At 41.6% G+C, this 24,558-nt stretch overlaps 1 protein-coding gene across 1 annotated transcript in view; it reads left to right on the forward strand.

Moving 5' to 3' along the window:
- Positions 1-24,558, forward strand: part of Sh3rf2 (SH3 domain containing ring finger 2) — a 132,118-nt gene that overhangs the window by 61,814 nt on the left and 45,746 nt on the right. Inside the window, exon 5 of the mRNA XM_013358173.4 lies at positions 549-872. Coding sequence (XP_013213627.2) covers positions 549-872 — 324 coding nt within the window. The remainder of the gene's footprint in view (positions 1-548; positions 873-24,558) is intronic.

Below are 24,558 nucleotides of genomic sequence, written 5' to 3' on the forward strand. Positions count from 1 at the left end.
TTGAGCAACTTCACTCACCCACAAATACTTACTATACAGTCATTGTGGGATACAGGACAGTATAATATATATATAAGGTCCTTGTCCTGGAAAGGCTCACAGGCCAGTGGAGAAAGGCAAGTCAACCATTTCAGTATGGAATGAAGAACTCCCTGGTGGGAAGCACAGTGGCTGCTGGTCCCTGAGAAGGCTGAGCAGCCCACTCTGGGGGTCTGGGGGTGGGATTCGGAGATGACTAAGGCAGGCAGAATCCAGGAGGTAAAAAAGGCTGAATGCAACGGGGAGAAATGGGTAAAGGAAGAGTACTCCAGATGGGGAAAGAGTATCGCGGGTCACTTTTAAACCTGTGGACCACAGTAAAAATACCTACTTTGCAGGAGAGCTGTGAGATACTGGCACATTGATACAAGGTGAGAGCTGTGAAGGGACGGCCCTCTGAACCAGTGACCAAGGTGGCACCTAGCCAGGCATCAGACGAGCTTAGATGGGACTTCACTACCACCGAGATCAGAAAAATTAATTTCTCACGGGACCTTCTGTCTTTTCAGCCAAACTTCACCGCAAGACAACTGCTAGAGAAGAACAAAGGGCGCCCGTCATCCCGCACAAAGAACCTGTCCCTGGTGAACTCATCTTCCAGAGGCAAAGCGACCAACACGCCCACCCTCCGCAGGGTCCCAGGATCCAGGAGGAAGGCACCAGGACAGTTTTCCATCACAACAGCCCTGAACACCCTCAACCGGATGGTCCACTCTCCTTCAGGGCGCCCTATGGTGGAGATCAGCACTCCAGTGCTCATCAGCTCCAGCAACCCCTCTGTGATCACCCAGCACATGGAGAAGGTGGACTTCCCTCCCAGCTCTGCAGCACAGGTAGGAAGAGATCCCTGGGAAGAAGGGAAACTTGGAGGTAGACAAGGGATCCACCCTAGGTCACAAGTGATATTTGATACTTAGTCCTTGCTAAGCATCCGTCCTTGCTAAGCATCCGTGACCCATGAATATTAACTAACGTAATAAGTATTGCATATTGGAACTGTGTATGTGATCTCATTTCATCCTTGAATAGCCTGTGATTTAAGTGGTAGGATTATCATCCCCATTTTAAAGACGACGAAACTGAGACACAGAGAGCTTAAACTACTTTTCTATCTCATGCTAAGTGCAATGCCATGACTCCTGTCCCTTTGTGAACTTCTCCCCAAGGAGATGATGGATTTCCCATTTTCCGGAAATGATTTTGTCTTATATCAGACTCACTGTCCCATCCTCGAGCAACGTATTAGGTATCACAAAAAAAGAATGCAAAATATCTACACATGACTGAGCGTTCTCAGGACTGACCACATAGGTTTGTGGGACCCAATCCCAAATGAAAATCCCAGTCCCTTGCTCAAAATGTATTAACAATTTCAAGATGGCAAGAGCAGATCATTAAACCAAGTGATAGCCCTGAATGTCTACATGGGTCACATACACATGAAGCCAGCTTGGGTGATTTCATATGGCACACCTAATGAAATAATGCATGTAAAGTACTTGGCCCAATGATTCCTGGCACATACCAAGCTCCCAGTAAGCATGAGCTCCTAATACTATTTCTATTGTTTAACCCTGGTCACTAAGTAGCCCACTGAAGAGAGATAAGTCAAGGTGCATTGTGGCAATCCAGAAGCTGAAGTACTTCTATCAGAATGTGGCTATTTAGGTTGAAGGGCACTTTAAAAGATGAAGGAGCAGAGGTATGAAGCAAAGTAATTAAGAAGAACTGCATGATGGGTGTTCAGCCGAAAACACTCTTTGGAACCACGCAGGTGGCAACTTGAAAGGACAAACCACAACTTGCTCTGATAGATTTTTTTAAGAAGCTGTAAATCTTGTTTTCAAACATGAATTTCTACCTTGGGATTAGATGGCTTAATTGGACTCTAATCCCTTTTTAACAAGACAAGGAGGAAGAAGAAAGTCAAGGGCTCCTCAAAGACCTGTGTACTGGTCTGAGAGGAAAACAATCACGTCCTACACCACTCTGTATCTTCTACCACTGTCTGGGTTGCTAAGAGGCTGGCTGCTTATGGGATTCTCCCCACCACCTGTGCTACACACATGTGCATCCACATGTTCTCCTCCATGTACATCCTCTTTGCATCAAAAGTCGTAAGAACTTCTTACACATGCATTCCAAACACTGTTTTACTAGCACATACATGCTTTGTGCTCAAAGTTCTTCTTCCACCTCTCTCTCTCCCTCTCTCTCTCAAATAAGGGCCTAATGACTCATAATTAAGCCAAAGAGTCACAGAATATTTTGAAACCATTCTTTATATAGAGACATAGATATATAAAGTACAGCCCACACTCGATAGAAATAAGCTAGCTCACTCAGCTGTGAGTTGGCTGAAAAAGATGTAGGCAAGAGTCATTTTCCCTGTGTCTTTTAAATTCTTTTTGTAATTTTTAATCTTTTTTATGTTAGTTATACCTAGTGGGGCTCATTTTGACATATTCATGGCTGCATATAACATTTTTTCTCCATTTCAATCCCCAGTATTTCCCTCCCCTCCTTCCTCACCTTGGTCCCCTTCTTCTACTCTATTGGCCTTCTTTCCATTTATTTTTTTAGTTGGTACATTATAGTTATGTATAATGAATTAGAATGCATATTCATACATGCACATAGCATGATTTGGTCAACTTCCTCCCTTAGTTCTTCTCCTTTCCCTCCCTCCTTCTTAGTCCTCCACTTCTACTTTATTGATCTCTTTTCTATTTTAACAAGATTGCCTTTTTTTAATTCCTTTTTTCTCTCTAGCTTCTGAATATGAGAGAAAACATTCCACCCTTGACTTACGTAGTCTGGCTTATTTTACTTAGCATGGTATTCTCCAGTTCTGTCCATTTTCCAGCAAATGGAACAATCTCATCTTCTTTATGGCTGAGTAGAACTCCGTTCTGGTTATATATACAGCATTTTCTTTATCCATTCATCAACTGATGGACACTTGGGCCGGTTCCATGACTTAGCTATTATGTGCTGCTATAAACATTGGTATGCATATATCTTTACAGCATGCTGATTTTAGGTCTTTTGGATAAACAACAAGGAGTGAGATGTCAAGGTCATGTTGTGGTGCCATTCCTACAACCCTTGAGGAATCTCCAACCTTCTTTACAAAGTGATTGTGTTAATTTACAATCTCACCAACAGTTTATTAGTATACCTTTTCCCCCACATCCTCACCAGCAATTACCATTATTTGTATTCTTAGTAATGGCCATTCTAACTAGGGGAAGATATTCCTGGACATTTACTTTATCTACAGAGAGGCTGAACCAGAGTGGGAGAATCCCAGTAGGATTCAAAGCAAGTATTATTCCTTTCTAGTTTTCACAAACAGTGAGAATTACAAAGTATGGGCTTTCCCATATCCCATTCCCAGGGAACCTCTGTGTGGTACTGATGGCCTTTTCTCAGTTCAGATGGTATGGATTATAACTATTTACATATGTTTGTCCAGGTGTTGTCAAAATGCCAAAAAGAAGCTAAAGATAAGAGAAATGTTAAACAAATGAGAAAAAAAAAAAAACAGTTCCCCTGCTTCCTTTTTCTCTAACGTCCTCAAGAGAGCTGTGGTTGGGTCTAATTTTTGACATTCCCCTTGCTTTCCCCATACCAACACCCCACACAGTTCTTGGACCCTAATAAGTGCTCAATAAAGTAAATAATCAAGACTTTTGATTTAAACATCTGGGCAGGGGTGACAAACTAAGGGAAGACTGGAGAAATAATTAATTTCCTATAGAAAGAATACTGATCAGTGGGACTCTTTCAATTGATAAATATCCATTAAGATAGGTATGGTGTGCACACCTGTAATCCCAGCTACTTGGGAGGCTGAGGCAGGAGGATCATAAGTTTGGGGCTAGATTTGGCAACTTGGCAAGACCCTGTATCAAAATTTAAAAATAAAAATAATAAAAAGGTCAATCTAGGGATATAGCTTAGTGTTAGAGCACCCCTGGGTTCAATCCCCAGTAACACAAAAACCAAAAAACATAATCCATTAAGTGTTTACATTGTGCTAATAATACTCATAGTGCAGACTAGGGATTCTACTACCAAAATAACAAAACATTAATAATAATCTCAAACTTTACTGAAGTCAATATAAGATGGATAGATGGATAGATGATAGATAGCTGATTGACATCAATCGGCAAAGTCTTCTTTTGCTGCCAGCCTCCTAAGTCCTGTTCTCTATCCATAAAGTGTGGTGTGTGGTAATTGGTAAGAATATATTAAATCGCTTATCAGCAAGGAATTTAAGACCCCCAGAGAGAAATAATTTAGACAAATTCATGTAGAGTCTGGATTGACCTTAGAACCATCTGAATCTAGAACATAAGTTCTTGGCACTACTCTATGCTGTCAACCAAGAACCACATCAGGAAACATCCTTAGGCCACTGCAGTTTATCCTAGAAGTCTGCAGCCTCCTCTTCTTCCTTATCTTGTTTGACTCTTTTTGACTTCCTGACTTTCCAGCTTTCTCTTCCCAGCATGCCATTCAGTAAAGAATTTGTCCTGTCTTTGGCACCTGAAGAGGGTCATCACTTTGTTCCTTAATGAGCTACACAGCTCTCTCCAAGCCTTCATTGTGTGTGGTGGCAACGGCACTAAGAAGAAGCTGTTGCTAGCAGGGATATAAAAAATAAATGGCTAACTGTAGTGGAGTTATGGGTTCCTAAAGTAAAATGAGGAGCCTGGTGGTAGCCACAAAGACTCAAGAGGTGCAGACTCAGACACTAAGAACCTAAGGATGAAGGTCTTTGACACCTCTCTAAGGAAAAGAGAGAAGAGAGGCATCAGACCCAGAGTTTGGGGCAAGCTATTGCCCATTTCTAAGTCAAATAATATTGTTCTTACTATGTTGTTTGGTGATAACTGGTATCTTAAAAGTGAGATCAGTTTTCTGTTCACAGAAATGTATAAAGATTTTTAAATACTTTGTTTAAATTGTAAGGACTTTTTTCTTAATCGGGAGAATAGTAAGTTAATCAAGGTACAAGTTGGGATGCAATGCACATTAGAAAACACTGATGCCGGCGGCACACGCCTGTGATCCCAGCATCTCAGGAGGCTGAGGCAAGAGAATTGCAAGTTCAAAGCCAGCTTCAGCAACTTAGCCAGGCTCTGAGCAACTTAGAGAGACCCTGTCCCCTGTCTCACAATAAAAAAATCAAAAATTTTTAAAAGGGGATGGGGATATGTCTCAGTGGGTAGGTGCCCCTGGGTTTAATCCCTGGTACCAAAAAAAGGAAAAGAAAACAATGATTTCAAATAAATACACGTAAAACTAGAGCACATGCGGTGCTACGGAAGCAGAGAGGAGCACAGTCTGTTAAATTTAGTCTCATGATCCCTACGATGAATATTTGACTGTTAGTCCCTTCTTTGATCATGTAGCAAAATGTCCAGAAAATTTCTTTTAGAAAGTTGTAAAGCATACCTAGGGTCTTTGGACTAGACCTAGGGAGATTAGAGAGTAAGAAGCCATATTTTTCTGAAATCATACCAGTTAAATAGCCTGGCTTCCCTCCTGTGGTAGAAATAAATCTAGGATTGTCCTCAAGCCTTAAACATGCCGAGTGTGGTGGTGCACACCTGTAGTCCCAGCTAGTCAGGAGGCTATGGTTGGAGAAACACTTGAGTCCAGGAGTTTGAGACCAGCCTGGGTTATATCCTAAGACCCCATCTGAAAAAAATAGTCTTTTAACACCAAAGAATTGGGAATGTTATAGTCTCATAAAAAGAAGCCAGAGCAAGGAATTTTGTTTTCCCATTGTCTTTATGTCTTCCTACCTGGAGGAAACCACTTGACACTTCTGGGTAGAACATTGGGAAATAATATCAAGGATGAACTGCCACTATGGTCGGAGAACAACCTGCAGTGGAGACAGATTCAGGGTGAGGACTGAAAAGCCTGCTTAGGCTCCATGGAAAACTGGGGTGGAGGAGGTTAAGGAGGTGGATTGGCACCCATGTAGTTGGCCTTTGGGAGAGTCCTGGAGGTTCGCTGCAGGCCCACACTGAGAACGGTGCCTCAGAAAGAGAAAGAAAGTAAACTGCACAACATATGAGTTAGAAAAGAAGTCCTTCAGCAATGCAAGGCCCCTTTAGGGGAAGTCACAAGTACGAGATTCCCCCAACACCTTCCCAGTCATTCTAAAATTGGCTTGGTTCAAGACGTGGAGCCTCTTAACCCATCTCCCATGCTCACAGAATAATGAGGCATTCTTGTTTCCAGTAACTGTGAGCTTCCAAAGGGATCCTGCTCCTCAGCATACTCTCCCCTCCCTTTCCCCTTCCTGCTCTACTACCAGACTGTCAGCTCTCTCGCCTTCCACCTCCCTCCTCCCACATCACAGGGTAGTGGAGCAGCTACACAATCAGGAGGCTGTCTCTCCCTCACCTCCCACGTCCAGCTAGTCAGCAAGCTCACTTTGCCACCTAAATAGCTATTGCTTCTGTCCATTTCACACCACTTGCCTTAGTTTTAGTCCTCATCTCTTGCCTAGACAATTGTTCCAGCCTCCTACTGTTCTCCCAGAACCGTGGTCAACCACTGCACCTCACCCCACCCAAACCCTCCTACCCTCCTCCAGTTTTCCAATCATGGCCGCCATAATGACTTCTTGAAAACCCAAATCCTTTCAGCCACTTTTCTTCCCCAAACCACCAATGGTTCCCAATAACCCACACAAGCAGTAATACCTGCTGTTTATTGAGTGGCACCTAAAAGATGGTTCACAAACATTACAATCATCCTCACATCTCCTCATGGTAGGTATTGGTAGGTCCATTTCACCAAATGGGAAAACTTTGAGACAGGAAGGTTAAGTAACTTGCCCAAAGCCTCAAAGCTACAGAGTCAAGTTTTGAGGGCAGACCTATGTTCTCTTCCTTAAATGAGTTATTGATATGGCATTCTAGACCCTCCACAGTATGGCTACAGTCCACCTTCCAGCATCCTCAGCTCCACACACACACACACACACACACACACACACACACAAATGTTGCTAACATTTCTAAGCACGGTTTTTACTAGGCCACCTCGTTGCTTTTTGCCCTTGTGCCCAACACAATGCCCTCATTACTCTGAGCAATGAACAAATGTTTGTTGAATAAATAAATGCAAATTCCCCTGAAATTTATTTTTCACGCATTCACTTGTTACAATTATGTCCATACACTAAGCTCTGAATGCATACCATTTCTTCAAGGAAGCTCCACTGGCTACGCCTCCCTGGCAGAATTAATGTCTCTCCTCTGTGTTCACAACACAGAGTCTATGCTTCTGTCGTAATCAATCTATGGTAGAACATATAGCATCACTTTCTTTGTACTGTAAGTACCACGTGCATATCTTATCACCATGCTCACTAGATTGAAAAATTCTTAATGGCAAGGGTACTAATTTATTCACTCAAGTGCTGTGGAGTTTCTCAAATGCCTCTTGTTTCTGATTACCCCCAAAACAAGAGGTAAGAGAGAGAGGAAATGCTGTATAAGGAATGCAATTCCCTCCCCACCCTCTTCCATCCCGTGTCGGGATGACAATGACAGGTCCAAGCATCTTCCCTGGGCTCCTGGGAAGATGAGCTGTCATGCACCATAGGGAATTCTGAGGTCAACAGAACTAATTGTCCTTTTAACCCCATATTTATAATAGTTTGAATAAAGTAGTTTCTAGGAGTTCTAACTATTCCAAGTCCAGGTCCTCTCTAGGGGTGTTCCTTAGTCCCCAACTTCCATAGGGGTCTCCCATCACAACTTGATGGTTCAGGGCTGCCATGAGAGATGGTTTTTACTTATAATTAAGATAATTTTTCCCCTTTAGACACCCTTTCAGTAAAAATTTATATTTAAGATTTTTAGGTAATCCTCCCTCTATGGTAATTTACAGAGCTAAATTAATCTTATATTCTTATGTCAATATCTCCCAATTTGAGCTTACTAATACTGCAAAGATGCAATCATCTACATCCAGTATGTAAAAATGCAACAGGACAAATGAGTTAGTTTCATTTTGATTTTCTGATGCTGGGAATTGAACCCAGGGCCTCATACATGCTAAGCAAGCACTCTACCAGTGAGCTACATTCCCAACCCTTTTCAATTTTATTTTGAGTCAGGGTCTTGCTAAGTTGCTCAGGCTGGCCTTGAACTTGTGATCTTCCTCTTTCAGCCTCCAGAGTAGCTGGCATTGCAGGTATGCACAACTGTGCCCAGCAATATTTGGGGCTTTTAAACATCTGTATTGCAAGGGATAAATGGTGGTGGTGAATATTAATAAACATATAGAAATTTAAGAAACATTTTGATCCAGTACAAGGAAGGAGTTTACCTCATTTGGATCCCATTTGAAGAAATCAATTGTGACAACATTTACAAGACAAATATGGAAACTTGGACACTACCTATTTTATGTTTTAAAGAAATTTTGGTTCATTTTTTAAATGTGTGATAGTGGCATCATGATTATGTTAAAATATTTAAAAATAGACATTTACTGAAATGTTTATGGATGATATAATGTCTGGGCTTTGCTTTAAAAATAACACTATGGGGCATCCAGCAAATGAGGGAATATAGGTGGAATAATACAGGATCAAGAGTGAAGATTGCTAAGACTGGGTAAGGAGTCATGAGGGTTAATTATGTTATTCTATCAACTTACATGTATTTAAAAACTTTTTATAAAAAGTTAAAAAATATACAGGATCAAAGAGCAGTCTAGCAATTGATGGCCAAAAATTTTTGACTTCCATACATTTAAAAAGTAAAAACAGTATCAAAGTGGAAGCCAAACATTTTATATCCATTTTCCACCTTTTGATTTTACCAGTCTATCTGTAGGGATTATTTCCATTTTTTGAAACTCAAGCTCAGAATTCTTACTCATTCCTTCAAAGCTCCACCACTGGGATGGGAAGAGGCATCTGTATCCAAGGCTGGTATGGTTTCTTCTTCATAAGACTGATCTCTAGGTGGCTCATGATAGTTCTTTTCCCAGGGGGCTCTCTAGTTCTTTCCTGCTTTCAGATGTCTGCCAGTCAACACTGGCTGAGGCATTAGCTGATAATTTATGTGAACAGTTTAAGGATCTGCCTCTATCCAGAGCATACATTCTTGAAAATCCAACATATTTTAAATACCTATGAGGCCCCACAGATAGCACTTTGGGGCAGATAAACATGATGTGGAACACAGAACTTTGAAGAGAGAGGTGTCCATTTAAAGCAGTCTCCCCCACCTCTTTTCTGTCATAATTCTTTGAGACTACTCAGTCTTAGAGTGCTCTGAAATATTATTTGTGATGAAAATTTTGAAATAAAAGAAATTTAATGCAATAGTATATGTCTCTCTCTCTCTCTCTCTCTCTCTCTCTCTCTCTCTCTCTCTCTCTCTCTCTCTTTCTCTCTCTCTTCCCCCCTCCCTCCCTCCCTCGTTCTCTCATACTTTCAAAAACCAAAATTAGATCTTGTTTTGTCTTTTATTGTACAATCCAATGGTTTTTAATATATTCAGAGGGTTGAGCACCTATTGCCATAATCAATTTTAAACATATACATCACACCAAAAGAAAAACCCATCCTCTTAGACATCACTTCTCAAATCCTCTGCTTCCCTCCATCCCAGCCCTAGGCAACCATTAATTTACTTTCTGTCCCTTTAGGTCTACCTCTTCTACACATTTAAGATAAAATAAAGCATATAATATTTGATCTTTGGTAGCTGACTTCTTAGCAGGTTGTTTCAATGTTCATATATGTTGTAGCATGTATTAGTACTTTTTTCCTTTTTATGAACAACTAGCATTCCATTGTATGGATATAATAGATTTGGTTAATCCATTCACTAGTCAGTGGACATTTGGGTTGTATCTCCATTTGTATAGACATGTCTATGAGAAATTCTACCTGGGAGCAGAATTTCTACATCCTATAGTAGCTCTAATATTTAACTATTTGAGGACCTGTCAACTATTTTCCAAAGATGCTGCATGATTTTACATTCCCACCAACAGTGTGTAAGGGTTCCAGTTTCTCTATATCTTCACCAACCATTGTTTTATCATCTGTCCTTTTGAGTATAACCATCTTGGTGGGTGTACAGCGGCAACTCATTGTGGTTTTGATTTGCATTTCCCTGATGGATAATGACATTGAACATCTGTTCATGAGTTTATTGGACAAATTATCTTTCAAGAACTACTTATTTATATTCTTTGTTCATTTTTCAATTGGGTTGTCATCTTATTATTGAGTTGTAAGAGTTGCTTACATGTTCTAGATAAAGTCCCTTATCAAATATATGACTTGGAAGTTTTCTACATTCTGTGGGTTGCCTTTTAACTTTGTTGATAGCATTCCTAAAGTACAAATTTTTAGTTATGGGGATGTCTAATTAACCTACTCTTTTCTTTGCTGCTTGTCCTTTAGTTGACTTGTCTAAGAAACTAGTGCCCAATCCAAGTTCACAAAGATTTAACCTTATTTTTCTGCTAAGAGTTTTATCGTTTTAGCTATAAGGTTTAAGATGCAGGTGGAGTTCATTTTTGCATATATTGTGAAATTAGGGATCCAAATTATTTCTTTCACATGTGGATATACAGTTGTCCCAGCACCATTTATTGGAAGAGCTATTATTTCCCCCATCTTGTTATCTTTACACTCTTAAAAACTAAGTACTTCTTTTTTTCAAATATTTATTTTTTAGTTTTAGGTGGACACAATATCTTTATTTTATTTATGTGGTGCTGAGGATCGAACCCAGTGCCTCATGCATGCTAAGTGAGCACTCTACCTCTGAGCCACAACCCCAGCCCCCCAAAATATTAAGTACTTCTTATTGTAACAGATCAAGAGGCACAAAATGCCCAATTGCTTCTCTTTTTGCATTAACATTTATTTAGATTAAGACATTATCAACCTCCTCCATTCATTATGAGGCTCCCCATTATTCACCTAATGATTTGAATATCACTTCATTCTGGATGTAAAATACTAACAATTCCAAATCTAACATTTCTCCTGAACATTTTGTTTTTGAGAGAGAGGAGAGAGAGAGAGAGAGAGAGAGAGAGAGAGAGAGAGAGAGAGAGAGAGAATCTTTTTTGTAGATGGACACAACACAATGCGTTTATTTTTATGTGGTGCTGAGAATCAAACCCGGGTCGTGCCCGTGCTAGGCGAGCGCTCTACCGCTGAGCCACAATCCCAGCCCTGAACATTTTTTTTTAAGTTGCAATGGTTTTATAATATTGACTACTATTTTCTGAGAGTTTACTATGTGTAAGATGCTGCACAGGGAGCTCTCCTTAAATTATCTCACTGGATCTCACATCATAGGTCCTCAACATACGTTGGGGAGTCCAAAACTCATGTCCTTAATATCTCTCCCGCTTCCTTTTCCCTCTCTCAATCCCACCCTCCCTGTTTTGCTCTTGGACATTCCCTGAGCTCAAAGACAGGGCTCATTTCGCACTACCTTCTTGCCTGGCATGTATGCCATAACTGAACTGCTAACACTCTTTCCACTGGCGGCTGCCAGCTGGATTAATCTTCCCCTGCCTGCCTGTGCCAGTCTCCTTGTTTACATCCTTATCACTGCCCTCAGGCTAGCCTTGGCTTCCCAGTCTCTTGGGCCACGTGTTCACTCCCTTGCCTTTCCTGAGGTCTGGTTTCCACACTTGGGCCAAGACCAGAAGAAAGAGGCCTGGGTTTGTTCAGCCTGGAGAAGAAAGGGCTTCAGGTTTGATGTAGCGGGTGAGCAATGATTTCAGTTTTCCAAGCGAGGGTTTATATACTAGTGTTGTGTTCCTGTGTCAAGAAGAGAAAAAGAACATAAGTCAAAACATAAGGGGAGAAAAACAACAAGGGATTTGAGGAGGTAAAATGAGAAATCCGTCCTATCACATAGACTGTTAGAAACTGAATACTGAAAATGCTGGAGGAACCTGGGGTAAGCTGCTATTATGATTGTTGTGTTTGGATTTGGTTTTCATTTTCTCCTGTAGATTTAGGCAGCTAAGCATAAATTTAAAAGTTTAAAAGGTTTTGAGTTGGGTAAAACTTCTTGTCATGCCACCTAATATAATAATAACTAAACGACACTGAACTAAATACTTACTACCATTATGTTTCTGTGTCCTCATCTGAAAAAATTGGATGTCGTTTCATGCAAGGTCTATGCAAGGATTAGCAATAATTTAATGAGCTGTAGTCATTGCTCTTAATTTCTCCCTTCTTTCCTCTAAGCAGAGCTTTTAGAACGTCATCAATTTGTGTGACTGAGGGGACCCCCTATCTTAAGCAAATGAGATAAATGTCTTCTAAAATCTAGAGGACCCTTCCAATCTGAATTACCCAGAATGTATTCTTCACAACTATTAGCAGATATGGGGTGTGATCTTATCTCATTTTATATGTAAGAAAACTGGGTGGAAGAGGTACTTCCTTAACAGATGCAAGGTCTTCCCCCAAATAATTAAATAAGAAAACGGATTGCAATTTAGAACTAAGAGTTCATTTAATATATAATTTGATGCTGCATCATTGAGCCACATCATCACAGGTTGCAATGACCATTATTCACAAAAGGAATGTGATGGACACGCCCCAGTTAGGCCTAAGAAAATCCTAACTTGGCACCCCTACCTGTTAATTGCATGGCCCTGCATGAGGTATTCTGTCTATCCCAATTTTTCCATTTGCTAAGTGGATTGACAAAATTGACCTGGCTGAGTATTATTGGAACACTATGAAGATAGATAACAGAAGAAGAGCTGTTCCTTTTATTTAATTAAAGGTGGTCATTGTTGGGATATCTTCTTTCTTCAGCTGCAGCATACATTCACAGGACAGAACTGGTTTTTCTCTGGCTACTATAAGTGTTCTCAGTCCAACAGGTGTCAGGTGTCCCAGAGGCAAAGAATGATTCAAAAATATATGGAATTTGGGGCCGGGGATGTAGTTCAGTTGATAGAATGTTTGCCTAGTAAATGGGAGACCCAGCACTGAGTATATAATGGAAAAGGTGAGATGGGGACGTGTGGCCGCAGGGTCAGGAGATCTGGGAAAGGACTCCGTGCTTCTTGCTGAACAGAGTAACCTTAGGCGAGATATTTAATCTCTTAGATCCTCAGTTTTTATGTCTGTAAGATGAAGCCTGTGATGGTAATTTTTATAAGATTGCTATGAAGATAAAACAAGGCAATGCATGTCCATGAGATAATGGCCAGGGTTTAGCAGTGGTAATTGGCTCAATAAATGTTCACTCAGTTATTATCATTGGGTCAAGCCAGGAAGCTGTAACCATCCCCCATCCCCACAGCCCTGGGGCTGGCCTGTGCAAACAGGCCTTGCTGAGAGTGAGATTCATCAGCCACACACTTCAGAGGGATGATCTGTCGCAGCCTGCCTTGCAGAGGCAAAGGCTTCCAAAAGCCCCATTGCTTCCTCAGAAACAGTGACATTTCCAGATGAGAGGAAGGTGTGTGAGTTTTGTTTTCTATCCGGTGGGCCCCTGGGGCAGTTTCACTTGTTAGCTCAGACCCTCGGTTGTAATCTCATGTGAACCCATATCAGGAAAGCCAAGAATTAATGCAGGAGAAAAGACTTTGCACAAAGGACACCAGGATGTAGCCTGAGGCAGGGCCAGCCACCTGTTCACCATTTTCTATGTGAACCTTTCCAGTTTATAGCCCTATACTCACCTGGTGAGGCCCAGAGCTTAGAGTGGGTCCTGATTGACAAAGCCCTCATATCTTGTCAATGAACTGGTCAACAGAGAACTGTTGGGTGCTCACCATGCACCAAACACTGTGCTGGGCATAGTGGATGCAAGGAACCAGACAGACATGTTGCCTGCACTTGAGGAACCTACAACCTATCAGGGAAGACAAAAACTTAAAGTATTAAAACGCTCGACTACAAAAGTGATGAATGTACAAAGTTCTGTGAAGTTCAAGGATGTGGAGTGGAGGGAGCCTGGCATTCATTCTAGGGCCAACCTAGACTGAAAAGGTCAGGGAAGCCTGCCTGGAGGGAGTGATCTTCAGGTGGAGACCTAGAGGTTAATAGAAGTCAATCAGGTGAGAAAAGGAGACTGGCTGGGGTCCTGTGTACACCTCTCTTTTGCCCCAGTACCCCCCTACTGAAGTCACACCAAGATGTGCCAGTATTCTCTATGCGGTGTGACTCTTGCAGTACTCGCATCCTTGGACCTGCCCAACCTCCTTGAGGTCCTTCAGGGAAAAACCTTTCTGGTTTCTGGTGACTAAAGCAGGTTCTGTAATTAACCTTGCTTGCTTCCTTGATTCAGCATTTCTCCAATGAGAGGCTAAACTTTACATCATTGTTTTGCCCAATTAATTCTGGCAGGTGAGACACTGAGGAGACCCAGCCCTGCCCCGGTGAAAGAGGGAGCGGCTCAACCTGCACCTGAGACATTTTAGCACAGACTCTTTAGCTCTGGGAGTTGGAAGCAGGGTTCCTGGACCTCCACTAGAGCATGCAACATATACAGTCAGGTTCTTGGAGAACTGAGCAGGAAGGGAAAGCAACACAAGCAAAACAATATAGAAAGGTAAGAGAAAGAGAAAAGTGGAGTACAGAGCAACAGTTAGGGATACAGAAGTTGGCTTTAGGGATACATGTTGAGCATAGACAGGCCTTAATAGTACAGTGACCTTGATCACAAGGCTCAACCTTGCAAAAGTTCACTTTCATTGTCTTAAAATGGGAAAACTGAAAGCTTCTTCCACCCAGACCTGTTAGGATTGAATAAGATATGCACATCCAGAGGGGTTTTCAACCTTGGCTCTGTTGACATCCCCCCTTTATTGAGGGGGGATGCTCTGTGCATGGTAAGGTTTTTAGCAGCCATTTCTGTCCTGTGCCCACCAGATGCCTATAGAAACCACCACCCACCCACTTGTGGCAAAAATGCCTTCAGACAGTGCTAAATGTACTCTGGGCTCAAAATTGCCCCTGGTTCACTGATGTGCTAGATGTAGCACAGGGTCTGGCCTATAGTAAATGCAGAATAAATAGCAGCTAAGTCAAGGCCTCTGTAGAGAAGATGCCCTTTGTAAATATCCATGGAAGACCATCCCTCAAACACATGCTGAGGGTGTAAGAGCTTTGAAAAAACCTGGAACTTTCCCAAGGTGGGACAGGGAGACTTGCCAGTGGCCTGATACTGGAAATATGCATTGACTGCAGAAGTTGAAGGGTCCTGAGCACTGAGTGGATTACCAGATCAGGTTCACTTTCCACTCCAGCTCAGCTCAAAGAGAAAGGAACCCACTCTTTGACACACCCTGCACCATGGTCCTGCACACTCCCCAGCTTCTTTGAGTTTTGTTAGTAGATGTCTTTCCATTTCAGATGGAGGAACTGAGACCCATGAGGATAAGTGTGTAGAGTTACTCAACAAGTACATTTCAAGGTTTGGATCAGAACCTAGGTCTGAGCATCTTCCAGGCCTATGCTCTTTGCCTACCCAAACAGCAGGAGTGGGCATCTCAACTGTCCACAGTGCTGATTTAGGAGAGGTTCTCAGGCAGCAAGTAGGCACAATGGAAAGGAATGATGGGATTGATTAACGATGCCTGTCCTGGGCCAGGAGCAGGAGATGGGACACATGTGCCATGTGTTTGCCATCTCCACACAGGCCCATAATCTAAGGCTTAGTGATTCTATTATAATTTTGTTTGGAATTATTTGGGGGCTACACTGGACTGAGGTATATCCAGCTTTGTTCAGCAAACAAGCTACTATGCTTTCTTTGATAGAAACTGAAAATCAGACTTTTCTTCACAAAAGTAGAAGTTTCTACAGACGGCACAAAAGGGGCTTGATCTTTGGTTGTTTTCTGGAAAAGCAAGATAAGGGCCCTATCACAATCCTTTGTTAGTGCCTCAGGAATTCTACGTAGGAGGAAAAGAAAGCAAAATATTCCAAGGAAATGGGCCATTTTCTTTCATTTAAAAAAAAATCTGTTTATTGTATTTTTAAGTACAAGCTTTGGGAGATACACTCTCCATCTTTCTCCCTGTCTTCTCACCCCAGAACAATCAAGTGCTGATGGAAAATTGCACAACTTAAAACCTGCTTACATATGCAGAGAATATTGCGAATACCAGTTTATCTGTTTCCAAGACATTTCAGCTGTGGAAGTCCTTTCTCACGCTGAACACTGGATAGGGCAACTCTGAGGACATACAGGGCAGGGTCAGAAATGAGAACAAACCGTCCCCACACACTGGGCTCAGCTCCAGCTGCTTAACTTCACTCTTTCCTTGTCACCTTTGGCTCCACCCGCGTAGGCACTGATGAGAGGAGTCCTGCTACCTTCCCGCTTCTGTTCACAAACATGGAAGGCCTACCACGTGCCTGGAGTCCATTTATCAGGTTACAATTTGCTGAGGCCTTGCTGTGTGCAAGGCCTTGGGGATGCACTCAGGAGACAACCCCTTAACAGATTTGAACCATACATACACCAGATCACAGACAGCATGAGTTTAATCTTTCTCCTGCCTTAGTCTCCAAAAGCAGGATACTAACGAGGTTGGAGAATGCCTGTCCTTTATTTCCAAAGTCTCATTCTCTGGCTGAAAATAGACCTTCTCTGGGCCTCATCTCCCAAAAAAGGAAAATAGTCACCAGAGAAAGGATTATTTCCACAGCTGGTACCTGGAAATTACCCACTCTTTATCCATTTATTTCTTTGACCTAAAGTGGATTGAAGAACTATAGCCTATGTGGCCTATAGCCTATTCTATATGGTCAGCAAGTTAAAAATTGTTTCTACAGTTTTGGGTAGGGAATAAAAGGAAGAAGAATACTCCATGAGAGGACAAAATTATATAAAATTCCATTTTCAATGTTCAAAAGTAAAGTCGACACACAGCCAAGCTCTTTCTTTATGTATCTTCTGTGGCTGCCATCGTGAAACAGTGGCAGAGTTAGACGGTGTGACTGTATGCAAAAGTCTAAAATATTATTATCTGACTCTTTACAGGAAAAGTTTGGTGACCCTTATACTGAAACACTGTCCTTTCCTACTTCCTTTTAAAATGCTTTGTGAAAATATGTCTGGTTACTTTGGAGCCTTCAGGAAAGAGGAAAAACTGGATGCCCTGGGGCACCATCTGGATCCCCATGACTGACCCAGGCCTGCAGGTGGACATTTGTCACTTGCCACTTTGTTTCGGGATTTACCTAAGTGCTGCCTTAATGCCCTTAACTCCTTAAGGACAGGGTAACTGGTGCCCTGTGACCATTCCAGAGTTAAGCCCAGCTGGGCCTGGCATGGAGAGATGTTTAGTCAATGTTAGTTGAATATGTGAGTGATGAATTGAGTGAAATCTGGTGAATGTGTATGTACCTATATATTTGAGTCCATAAACTTCAGCAAGAGACTGGATGAATGAATGAACGCTTACTTAAGCGTTGAGGGACTTTATGAAAGAGAGAAGATGGAAAGAGTATATATATGAATAAGGGAGTTCTTGTAAGGATGAGGCATTCAATAAAGAAATACGTATTTAGGTGAATGAAGGAGGGAGGGATGAATAGGATGAGTGAGTTCCAAGTGAATCGAATCCAGCTACAGAATCCCTACAGACGCCACAGACGGGGAATGAAGGGTGTCAGCACCAAGTTCTGCTGATTCCATCATTTCACCTTGCTTGTTCATACTCTGCCAACCCTGGGGATTTTGAGCTTAATCAATACCCTTCCTTGTTGAGGGTGTGTCATGCATTAGTACTTTAATGTCTGGGCTCGGTCAAAAGGACAAAATCACCTGCATCTCTGGGCTTAAAGCCAGGCAAGGCAGCCATGACCCCAAAATTTCAGCCTCCACATATAGAAAAATATGCTTTTGGCGGTTGCATCCCTAATCCCATCCCTTCCATGTGCTATAGATGAATGAGACATACCCCAAAAGTTAAGGGTCCCACCAAGACAAGAACACAAGGGATGAGTAACATGTTGGGTTTGAATGAAGTTCATAACCAAGTTCATCCTAGCCAGATAGGAGGATGTGGCATCATGTCATCCCCATTATTCTGTTTTCTTAATAGAATGTATGTTATGTATTCTGTTCCCTCTTGCTTTTTACATGTTTGTTGTTTTTCCTGATCCCTCACTAGAATATATGTTCCATGAGGATGGAGCCAGGCAAATGGAAAGTTCAATAATACTGGTTGGAAATGAGTGAAACATAGTTTGAAGAGCTAATCAAGCAACCCCACCATTTGAACCAGCTGCCAGGGCACAGTCCCTCCTCGCCCCGTGGTGGAGCTGGTCCTGGATCTGCAGCCAAACCCCACCAGCGAACTTTCAGCATGCCATTTCTCCTCTTCACAGCTCAGGGGATTGAATTAGATGGCCCTTAAGGTCCCTTCCAGCTCTCACATTCTAGGAGTCTAAAGCCACAGGCTGGGAATTTTTCATAGAGTGAATATGAACCAGAGTTCCCTGCTGGCCACAAGTCTTAAAAAGAAAATTTGGTTATTACATAGGGGTGGCCATTTTATCTGGCCCATGATCAGGGGCAAGGTGACCCTAGGTGTGGTGACATCTAAGCATTCTGTGTGAAATGACCCAAAGGCTACCATTGCTGTCCCTCAGGCTTTGCCAAGCCTCTGTTCAGAGACAAAGTCCCGCCGACATCCTGCTGCCCATGCCTTGTTAAAGCCATAAACGTGCACCCATAAAACCTCCATGAAAGGAAAGACTGGGAAATGTTTCAGATGCCTTTGCAGAGTTCCCAGAAACTGGGCAAACCCTTCCTGGCTCCACCCAACAAATGAGGTAGAGAGCTAGACAGGCCCTTGCATGAGGCCCCAGCCCTCATGGACTCTTGCCCTCTGAGAGCCTCCAGCCGTGAAGGCCAACACCACTTGATCCTATCTCCAAAGTGCACATGCTGCCTTGTGTACTGCACGTGGGGCTGAGAGAGCTGGCTCTGAATTCCAGCTTAGCTTACATGCAGCTGGCTCTATGGCCTTGGGCACATTAGTAGGATATGTTTTTGTCTTGATATTTTCATCTGTAAAATGGGAATCATGATGATAATAACAGTAGTAGTCCTTTGGTTTGTTATGAAGATCATATGAAAAAAAATAGCAGGCTTAGAATATCATAGCCCCTAGCAAATGTTCCGTAAACATTAGCTCTAGTAGTGGTTGTGATTTGGAAATCTGTTTTGGCTTTCCCCATCTTATCTCAGTGAGATAATATGCCTGGTATAGAATCAGGGACTATGCTTTCTTTTCTAACCCTTTCCATCTTTACTTTGCCTCATATAATCCAGACATCAAAGTGCTTGTCAAATGGAAGGGACTAAGATTCCCAAATCATTTCTCTCCAAAGTTTACAGGACGTCTACTTGTCAGAATCCCTGAGAACTGGCCCATAGTTGCCTTTGGAAGGAAAAAAAAAATGACACCGGGTTTTGTTGGAAATCATTGGTGAGTTAGGGAATGTAAAGAGGCTGAGTTAGAGAATATAAGGAAAAGTAAAGAACTAAAAGTAAAAGTAAAAGTAAGCCCCACAATGCACCCCAGTCGTCTAATGTTATAAAATTATTAACACCAGCAGAGCATTTGGGAAAAGGATGAAATAATTTCTTCACATCTGTCCCAGACGGTTTGGACACTGACCTTCCTGAAAGCAGATCCATCAAACATTTGTTGAATACTTAGACGACATTCTACAAGCCGGGGATACACACAGTCAATTGACGTTTGTTCTAAGGATAGGCCAAATTAAGAACTTTCATTTTCTTCATCCAAGTCCACATTTGCTTTCCTTTTTAACATGTTGAGATAAAAAAAATATCAGTACACCTGGAGGCAGAGATGATCTGAAAGGTTCACTCTCCTTTCATTTCCCATTAAATGTCATACTCTGGAAGGTGAGACCTGTCATTGTCCAAACAGCCTGGGGCTCTGAGCTTGTGTGATTCTCTCAGAATCAGAAGACAGCTGAGGGTTTGCTTATCAGGCAACTGGACCCCTTCATGCACCACGGGCTGGGCTCTACAGGCAGTCATGGCGGGCATATGGGGGGCAGCCCATCAAAACTGTTTAAGTCTCATTAGATTCAGTGAAGGACAAGCTTCCCCTGACATCTGTAGGAGCATACAAAGCCAGTAACATCCTGTCCAGAAAGGCGCTTTAAGTGATGGCTTTGGAAACGTCACATGTCCTGTCCACTTGTTGTACATTCCTGAGCCTGTATGCCTCTAGAAAATAAGCTTGGACCTTGTAGCCATGTTCTCTTATTTCTATGAAAAGGAAGTTATTGTATGACAAACCAAGGCCTTAGCTTCAGTACAAGGTGTTTTCCCAAGGGTCTCCTGTTAAACAACTCAAAGAGGAAGGCAGACCAGCCAACAAGAAGGTATCAGACAGGAAGAGCTTCAAGACACCGTGAGCAAGACAGCCTCTGTGATACCTAAAGTTGCAAATTCTTCTCTTACTAAATTAACTGAATTACCCAGAGGGAACCCAGACAACTGCTCCCATAATGTGAGGAGTGGTGATTCTTTTTTCTCTTCTTTTCAAAAACATTGATTGTTATTGCTATAATCCCTTTGAGAAATTTTTACAATAATTAAGAAATACTAAGCACATGGTCAGAAGTAAACTTTAAGAAGATGCCAAGATGAACTTGATGTTGTCAAATGATTGGGGGGGGCGCTCTAAATTCCTTAGAAGGGATTTTTCAAATTAATTTTTCTTTCTGTCTGATGTCAGTCTACTTTTCTAGTCATCTCCCTGAAATGAGACCCTTAGACTTATGTAATTTGACAAATCCTTAGGGGAAAAAAAAAAAGAACTATTAAAGCTCACCTAACCAGAAGAAGGAATTTAGGAATGGATTGGTTAAATAACCTGCCCATGAAGGAAAGCAGAGGAGATTAATGCCAGAGAAATCTGAATTCAGAACCCAGGTTCCTAACAATTAAGCTGTTTTGTTTGCGTCCATCCAAGAATACTTTTGGGAGGCTGAGGTTGTGGCTCAGCGATAGAGCGCTCACCTAGCCATGCAAAGCCCTGGGTTCAATTCTCAGCACCACATAAAAATAAATAAAATAAAGGTATCTGTCCAAGTACAACTAAAAAATAAATATTAAAAAATAAAAGAATCTCCTTGGGTCTATCTGCCTTAGTTCAGGAAATGACCCTTATTGCCACTCTCTCCATTATAAAAAAAATTTTTTTTAAACTACTTTCTAAAGACTAAAGGTTATTTTATCTATATCAGCAATGGGTAGAACATGAAAATTTCTAGATGTTTGAATACTTTTAATCTCTGGATATTCTTCTCTGGAAAATGTGGGTGCAAGGCCCTGTTATAGGACAGATAACATGTTAGTTCATCGTCCACCCTGTATGTGAGAGCAGTTGTCTTGTCACAAATCCCCCAGACCTGGCACAGTGCTTGGTACCTGACAGATGGTGAACAAGCGTCTACTGTGACTAAATGCCATGAGGGGACCCAAAGCTGACTTAAGAGGATCTTTGCTTGTTTAAGTGTTTCTGGCCTTTTATGAGACCCCGTGAGAGGATTTAATTATAATTTTTGCGAAACTGTAACTCTTCAAGTATACTGTTAGGGCTGGAAGGACAAGGGTTATAATTAAGGTTTTGGTGTGCCCTGGCATTTCAAAATGCACTAACAGTACCCACTGCTTTGGTGCCCACATTCTGCTTTGAAAGCAACAGGCCCAAAGGCTCAGAGAAGCATGAGATAGACAGTGGCTGGGAAGAGGCAGGGCAGGGAACATTCTGTGGCCAACCAAAGGACCCAGCTCAGGGGAGGGGATTTTGTTTTTATGGCTTGAGGTGTATACTATCTGCCTGCCCCCAAGAAGCCAATGCAGACCTCAGCTACAGAGAGATGCCAGACCCTGCCTGTCTCAGGAAGCCTCAGGATGCATGAGAATAGCCCAATCTACTGTCAGGAAAGACAGATTCCAAAACACATGTCCCATGTACAGGCCAGCCACTCATTGCTGAGTCTTCATCAAAGGAAATGTGAGCTATTATGATAGACCTTTATATCCTAGCAGTGAATCTTTTGTTGTTGTTGTTGTTGTTGTTCTAATAAGTTATGCATGACAACAGGATGCATGCGTTTCAACTCATTGTACACAAATGGAGCACAACTTCTCATTTCTCTGGCTGAACACGACGCAGAGTCACACCATTCATGCACTCATACATGTACATAGGGTAATAATGTCCGTCTCATTCCACCATCTTTCCTACCCCCAGAATCTTTCCTTTTTAAACCTAGCCCTACTGAAAACATCCTGTCACCAGCCTTTAAGCCCTGCGCATCTGCCTAGTATGACTCCTACCTTGTAATAGCAACAATGGTGACCAGTTGGCAGGCACTTCACATGAACCAGGTATGTGCATACAGCACATTGCAAGCATGTTGTGATTGAATATCCTCACAAGAATCTCATGAGGTAGCTACTATTATTGTCCTGTTTCATAGATGAGGAAACTGAAGCTCAGAGGAATTGAGTCTGAGCCTCATACAGCCAAAAGTTCAGTGCCAAAACTCAAACCCAGGTCAGACAGCACAATTCCATTTTTTTATCCATGGCTATATAGTGTGTCAAGGAACTACAAAAGCCCACATAGTCACATAGTCAGTGACTCTCCCCAGAGGGTTCTTCTTGAGTAAGAAGGTGGGACTCTGGAATTTTTTAAGGACTTGAACTGATGAGATAGGTGTCCACGTCACTGGGATTTTCCAAACCTCTGTGCAAATGTTCCAAGAACTACCTTTTCTCCCCAACAGAGCCCACCAGGTAAATTCTTGTTCGGGAATTTATCTTCAACATAGAGAGCTTATCAGAAACACTTCACATCTCGTAAACAACTCCTGGAAATGCTTTAGAATATTATTATAACCATTAAGGAAATTGAATTAGTAATTTAAAATCTTACCACAAAGAAAATTTGAGACCCAGACAAATTTACATGTGAGTTCTTTCACAATTTCAAGAAGGAAATAATTCAACTTTTATATAAACTCTTCTAAAGAATGAAAAAAAATTTATGTATTTCATAAGTCGAGGACAATCTTGTATCAAAGCCAGAAAAAGTTAACATAAGAAAGAAAAAGTAGCATTCTAACTCACTCATGAACACAAATGCAAAAATCTTCAAGTGTAGACTAGCAAACCATACCCAGTTATGCACAAAAGTGGAATACATCATAATCAAGTTGGGCCTTTCCTAAAATTCAAAGATTAATTTAACATTAGAAAATTAATTCACCTAATTTATCTTGGTTACCAGGTTAAAGGAGAAAAACCATTTGATATTTTCAATAGAATACAGGAAAAAATGATAAAACTCTATATCCTTTTGTTACATATAAAAAATCTTAGCGAACTAGGAATAAAAGATTGATGGAATCTGGGGCTGGGGCTGGGGCTGTAGCTCAGTGACAGAGTACTTGCCTAGCATATATAAGGTACTGGATTTGATCCTTAGCACCACATAAAAATAAACAAATAAAGGCATTCTGTCCATCTACAACTACAAAAACAAATTTTTTTAAAGCTTAATGAAATCTATCTAAAAGCTACAGTAAGCATCATACTTAATGGTGAAATGTTGAAAGCATTCCTATAAAGTTAGAAAAAAGAGTAGAAAGCCTGTTCTGATCCTCCTCAACACTGTCCTGAAAGACCAGTAAGTCAAGAAAAAGAAGTAAAAGTCAAGTATTTAAAAGGAAGAAGCATAATTGTCACTATCTGGAGATAATACTATTGTCTGTAGAGAGAACTCAAAAGAATCCAGGAAAAAATGTATTGAAAGTATGAATTTATAAACAATAAGATAACAAATAACCCAATCAACAAATGGGCCAAGGACCTGAACAGACACTTCTCAGAGGAGGACATACAATCAATCAATAAGTACATGGAAAAATGCTCACCATCTCTAGCAGTCAGAGAAATGCAAATCAAAACCACCCTAAGATACCATCTCACTCCACTAAGATTGGCAGCCATTATGAAGTCCAACAACAACAAGTGCTGGCGAGGATGTGGGGAAAAGGGTACTCTTGTACATTGTTGGTGGGACTGCAAATTGGTGCGGCCAATTTGGAAAGCAGTATGGAGATTCCTGGGAAAGCTGGGAATGGAACCACCATTTGACCCAGCTATTGCCCTTCTCGGACTATTCCCTGAAGACCTTAAAAGAGCGTACTACAGGGATACTGCCACATCAATGTTCATAGCAGCACAATTCACAATAGCTAGACTGTGGAACCAACCCAGATGCCCTTCAATAGAAGAATGAATAATAAAAAAAAATGTGGCATTTATACACCATGGAGTATTACACAGTACTAAAAAATGACAAAATCATGGAATTTGCAGGGAAATGGATGGCACTAGAGCAGATTATGCTTAGTGAAGCTAGCCAATCCCTAAAAAA

The sequence above is a fragment of the Ictidomys tridecemlineatus genome, chromosome 1 (assembly GCF_052094955.1).
Source record: "Ictidomys tridecemlineatus isolate mIctTri1 chromosome 1, mIctTri1.hap1, whole genome shotgun sequence".
Taxonomy (NCBI): domain Eukaryota; kingdom Metazoa; phylum Chordata; class Mammalia; order Rodentia; family Sciuridae; genus Ictidomys; species Ictidomys tridecemlineatus.